We start from the raw sequence: 6,000 nt of genomic DNA, 5'->3' as shown, positions 1-6,000 counted from the left end.
ATGAATGATATATTTAATATTCGGACTGTAAATTTTTACTTTTTTATATATAGTCCATACCATATTATAGCACAGCTATATAAGTAAGAAGCCCGTTACTGATGTGAAAAGGCTGTTATGTTGCTTATGGACATTGGCAATGTCAGCGACACTCGATTCGCCACTGTTTTCAAATAGCGTTTAACAAATTTCCCTTAATAGAGCTCTCTATCAGGTTTTCAGATTGAGATCAAGAGTCTTCGAGTGTAAGAAGATGAGGGCGTTCTTAACGCGTTATTTTCAGCTTAATCTTTGCAACGGAATTTCTTAACGCAATTCTAATCGACAGAACTTGCATATGTGCAAACTTATCTTGGAAATGTCGTCAGCGAGATTCAGACATCTGTCAAATATCTTGTGTTTATATTATGGCTACGGCCAAGTTAGAAACGTTGAAATTAGTAACGAATTAGAAACAAATAGAAAATTGAATGAATTGAAACCGCGGCGCTGAAATGCAACAAGTATTGTATTACAGCGAAACTGGTGTAGGACATACATGGATGGATATTTCTCCCTATCTCTAAAAGTGACAAAGATAAGAACCGGTTTTTTTTTCAGTGTTTGTCAAACTTTTTTTTCTTTCGTAACGCACGACATATAAGTATTAGTGTTCTATTTTTTTTGATACAATGTTTTTTCCCTGTACACCCCATTACCGCAAAGCAAGCTTTGGTATAAACTTGTTTAGCGGCTTTAATCAGACATATTTCATGGGCAAGTTTTTGTATGAAGTGACGAAAATGACTGCTTAGTTCCCTAATTTGTTTCATAAATTGTTATGAAAAAACAAAAAAAAAACTAACCCAAAAAATCCATGTATCGAGCATAACATCTATTTCCAACACATTTATTCGAACTCTATTGTCAATATACATTAAGCTCAATTTTGAATGCACACACAATGTTCGATAAAAAATTTAATCGAAATATTCGTACTTGTTTGTGCTTTCAGCTTTGAGTGACACGAGTTTCGATGGAAAACTTTATTTCGATGGTCTTACCGTTGTCCTTGTTACTGACAGCGACAATGCATCGGCAACGGTCGCCTAGTGCAGTTACATCAAGAAACCGAAACAATAAAGCACTTTTTGAGTCTTTTAAAAGCCACAGATTTTATTAGAAAACATATTTTCGGTAAAATCTCATTCAATTTTATATCGACGATTCGATCACATCACTATTCTCGTCGTCGCGGAAGACTAAGGTTTGTAAGCCACATTGTTATAACTTACACTAATTTAGAGAGAGTGAGAGATAGAGACATTTAGAAATATATTTTCGTAACAAAACATATTTAGCCTCTACAAATAGAAAAATCGATGTTATATTTATCGATATCGAAAAATCGATACGTGCCAGTTCTCATCGAAACTCGCTTACATTAGGGCAGTGTCACATTCAGTCATTTACAAACGCTTCACAGCACGTTACGACACTAATGCAGTTTCAAATCGAGCTGAAAAGTCACTCGATAGTCACACGACAATCATTTCACTAAGCTCTTGATGTGCTGCAGGAACTCGTAGTAGGAGAATGCCGACTCGACTCGGTCGTCCACCAGCCGCTCCAAGAACAGGTGTCTCGACGGGGAATTGTCTCTGTAATTTTACAAAAAAAAAACATTTATATTGTATTTTAAATACATACACATAGAGCTTATTTTTAATTCAAACTTTTCGACATAGGTTTACCGCCAAAATTAGCGTCGAACAAAGAGACTGTAAAAGTCGAAAATAAGATCCTAACTAAAACATAGATATATATATGGTACGAGCGGGTAGTCATACATGAAGCAAGTACACGTATCATTCGGAATTTTTTGTACTCTTAACGAAAATTGCGCGGACGGTGGAGTATGAAATTTCCCACACTTATAGTTTATGTAGAGAAGGAATGTAGAACGTTAATTTTTTTATGCATAAAAAATACATCAAATCAATTAAAAAAACATTACACACATTATCCTGTATTTGACACACACACGCATGCATACTATTTGTTTATTGTCAAACTTTTCTTAATGCTTATAGTAGGTATGTTAGCAAATTGAGAATAGATTAAATATTGTTGTCTTTATTAATATCTGTCTATAGGGTAGTCTTGGCGAAATCTGTGATAATAGAAGTATTATAGTCTTTGACAATCGAACCATAATAATGTTCAAGCTTATAATTTCAATAAATTGTAGCGCTAGTAGTGATAATTACTTCAATATCAAAATTTCGGAGGCGTAAGGTCTGTCGTCGTTGAGTTTGTCTATGAAGGCGTGCAGCAGCGCGCTGGGCTCGGTGTCGAGGCGCGGCAGGGCGCGGCCCTCGTCGCCGAGCTGCGCATGCGCGGAGACTCCGAACGCGTCGGCCAGGAAGGCGGGCGCGACGCCGTGGCACACGTAGATGATCATGCACTCGCCGTCGTCCAGCAGGTACGCGCCGTTGCTGTTGATCCTGGGAACGGCCGAAGTGAAACTTCTAATGCGACTTCCAACATGGTAGCATTATTATTGTATTCCATCTTCGAGCCGATGAATTGCCAATGTTATGTACGCCATTATTGTCACATGCATCAGGCCATAAATTAAATAGCTTAAGTTATTTTCAATGTTAAATGTTTGTGATGTGGCAGTACTTTTTTTAAATAAATAAATAAAGAAGTGAAACTTCTAATGCGACTTCCAACAAGGTTGTGTTAAACGTTTAACGCTGCCATATTAGACAGGGACAGAGCGAGAGGGAATGAGTGGCACTCGAACGCATGCGTGTAGTATACCTGTTACAGGTCAGCGCGAGCGTTAGCAACGAGTAGCGTCCAATATTTTAATGAAGTATTTAAAAAAATATATAACATGGTTATTTTTCTATCTATAATTTAAAATATATATAATATAAATGTTGAAGATGTCGCATCTCTTATACACAGCATTCCGTATTACAAGAGCAATCTGATTGAACGATGAAAAATGAAGAAAACCACAATATTACACATTGAAAAAGAAGTTTCACTTCTTTCACGTACACAAAGTTGCACGCGCACCGTTTTTTCATATTGATACAACAATTCCTTTCTACAACTCGCCACTGACATACATTATATTCTACTTGACAATGGACCCAGGGGCTATGACATAGCTGTATTGCTTTGCGGACTACGGTGATGTCCAAGAGTAGCAGCGATTACCTCGCGATAAGTGGTTCCTGGAACCCATAGACATTTACAACGTAAATGCGCCATCCACCTTGAGATATAAGTTCTAAGATCCCAGTATAATTACAACGGCTGCCCCAATCCTTTAAACCGAAACGCATTACTGCTTCACGGCAGAAATAGGCAGGGCGGTGATACCTACCCGCACGGAGTCACAAGACGTCCTAACACTAATAATTACGTAAATTATAATTTTGCGGGTTTGATTATTATTACACGATGTTATATTCCTTCACCGTGGAAGTCAATCGTGAAGATTTCTCAAGTACGTATTTCATTAGAAAAATTGGTACCCACCCGCCTGCGGGATTCGAACACCGGTGCATCGCTAGATACGAATGCACCGGACGACTTATCCTTTAAGCCACGACGACTTTGTGTAGTAGTATTAGTGGTGCGTACGAACCTCTCGGCGGACAGGTGCAGGCGCGGGGGGCAGGGCGCGTCGTGCGGGGGGGCCGGGGGGGCGAGCGCGTGCAGCGGGTACAGCGCGGGGTACACGAGCCGCAGCAGCTGCTCCAGCGGCAGGCACTTCAGCGAGCACATGTCGGCCACGCGGTCGTCTAGCCGCGTCGACGTGCCCGTCCTGAACGCTTTCTGCAGACGAAACACGACACAGTATTAACGTCACATTATTATTATGTTCAGCGTAACCTTAACTATAGTAGAATTATTTTGTCCGTGCAGTTTGGGTCATAAAACATAGCCCGGCTAGGGCGGTGAGCATGCTGCGTGGGCGCAACGCCATTATCGATAAAAACAAATGAGTCATCGAAGGCAGGTACACGGCGACGGGGCGGTATACGAAGGGTGGTGAGACATTGTTATGTTAGAGTCATTTGTTGTACCTACCTGCAAATTATAGTACCTATGTCGAAGAGAAATGTGTTTTTATGCATTCGTTCTCTGAATTTTTTTTAGTCACATAATGGCTTTGTTTTGTACCAAAACGGCAGAATTTATTCAAAATAATATTTTGCGTATTGGCAACAATATACCAGCACAAGCACGTGTTGTTATCAATCAAAAAGTTACAAAGTGTTAATTTCTGCCGTTCTCGTTAACTTGCTGCGGCGATATGTGATGTAAGTGCTCGATTAGTGATTTTTCTTTCATTTTTATCACTAACCCACAAAATGACAAAACTAAATACACTATCGATAAAGGTTATCGACAATAATGCGCATCACTATGCCCGTCCATAAGGCCCGTGAGTGGAAGAGAGAACGAAATACTCGCTTCACCGCTCCGATTATTTATGAGCTAAACTGCACGGACAACATAATTCAACTATAGTAGGTGAGCTCACGGAGCTCAAATCTAACGACGTTGCTAACACGAACCCTAGCAAGAGCCGTGCTTCGCGGAATCTACCACCGGATCGGAAACGCGACCCACTGAGAAGATCCGGCGAGAAACTCAGTGGGCTGTGTCTGTGGGTTAATTTACGAACGATGACCGGTGCTTGAGGTACCTAAAATAGTAGAACACTTTAGACGTTCTCGGTCTACTCTTTGTGCGACTCTTCGTAGCATCCCCACTATATCTACTAAACACTGTCAATATGTATGCTCCTGTGTAGTGGGATAGTCAGTATATCTATATCTTATTCATAAGTTTGACTTCTATTGTTGTGACTTGCTTTTTTTTATTTTTTCTTTCATAAATTTAAATAGCTAGATAAGAGAAGTACATAATTTAACAAAAACTAATGGTCCCTCGGTAATCGAAATTCGACTATAATTAATTGAAATTATAAGTTTGTACACTATTATGATTCTATTGTCAAAGATTATTATACTTCTATAACCACAGATTTCGCCAAGACTACACTTTAGACAAATATTAAAGACAAACAATATTAAATTTTAATCGCTGGAAGAGATCGTTTTTAGCGATAAGACCGCCTATTGTACAAATGTATTTGCTTTTTGACTGTTTTTTTGAATGTAAATTGTGTTTTGGTGTGCAATAAAGTGTATTCTCTCTCTCTCTCTATATATATATATTGAGTAGTGTAGTAGTAGGGGGTGTGTGGTACCCGCTTGAGCAGCGCGAGCAGGTAGAGCGGCAGCAGGCGCAGCGCGGCGGGCGCGGGCAGGCCGGGCGCGGCGGCGGGCGCGTTCTGCGCGAGGCGGTGCGCGCTCAGTGCGTCCGCCGCCACGTTGCTCAGCGCCTCGCGCGCCTCCGCCAGCGACGCCGACACGCACCGGTCCACCGCTGGGGAACGTGGGACGAGATCATTTATTTATTTATCTACTGCTTAGATGGGTGGAAGAGCTCACAGCCCACCACCTGGTATGAAGTGGTTACTAGAGCCCGTAGACTTCTACAACGTAAATGCGCCACCCATCTTGAGATCTAAGTTCTAAAGTCTCAGTATAGTTAACACCCTTCAAATCGAAACGCGTCACTGCTTCACGGCAAAAATAGGCAGGGCGGTGGTGCGGACTCATGAGAGGCCCTACCTCTAGTAATTACGCAAATTATAATTTTGCGGATTTTAATTTTTATTACACGATATTATTCCTTCACCGTGGAAGTCTATCGTGAACATTTGTTAAGTGCGTATTTCATTAGAAAAATTGGTACCCGCCTGCGGGATTCGAACACCGGTGCATCGCTCGATACGAATGCACCGGACGTCTTATCCTTTAGACCACGACGACTTCTAATATTCTTCTATTAATTCAATGATAAACGTCGCAGGGACACCTTTCCGCCTACGACCACTGCACGCAGGGGGCCAATTGTCTC

At 41.0% G+C, this 6,000-nt stretch overlaps 1 protein-coding gene across 2 annotated transcripts in view; it reads right to left on the bottom strand.

The window, feature by feature from the left end:
* Positions 1–853: 853 nt before the first annotated feature.
* The window catches only part of Sec24AB (Protein transport protein Sec24AB), a 28,487-nt gene continuing 23,340 nt past the window's right edge, over positions 854–6,000 (bottom strand). For both annotated transcript variants that reach the window (XM_089737070.1, XM_089737069.1), the window contains exons 13-16: positions 5,285–5,463; positions 3,650–3,840; positions 2,250–2,486; positions 854–1,640 (exon numbers count right to left, since the gene is read on the bottom strand). In XM_089737070.1, coding sequence (XP_089593196.1) covers positions 1,529–1,640; positions 2,250–2,486; positions 3,650–3,840; positions 5,285–5,463 — 719 coding nt within the window. In that variant the 3' untranslated portion in view covers positions 854–1,528. The remainder of the gene's footprint in view (positions 1,641–2,249; positions 2,487–3,649; positions 3,841–5,284; positions 5,464–6,000) is intronic.

Source organism: Bombyx mandarina, chromosome 22 (genome assembly GCF_030267445.1).
Source record: "Bombyx mandarina strain Sakado chromosome 22, ASM3026744v2".
Taxonomy (NCBI): Eukaryota; Metazoa; Arthropoda; class Insecta; order Lepidoptera; family Bombycidae; genus Bombyx; species Bombyx mandarina.
The sequence above is the reverse complement of the archived record's forward strand: the minus strand, read 5'-3'. Positions and strand labels throughout refer to the sequence as shown.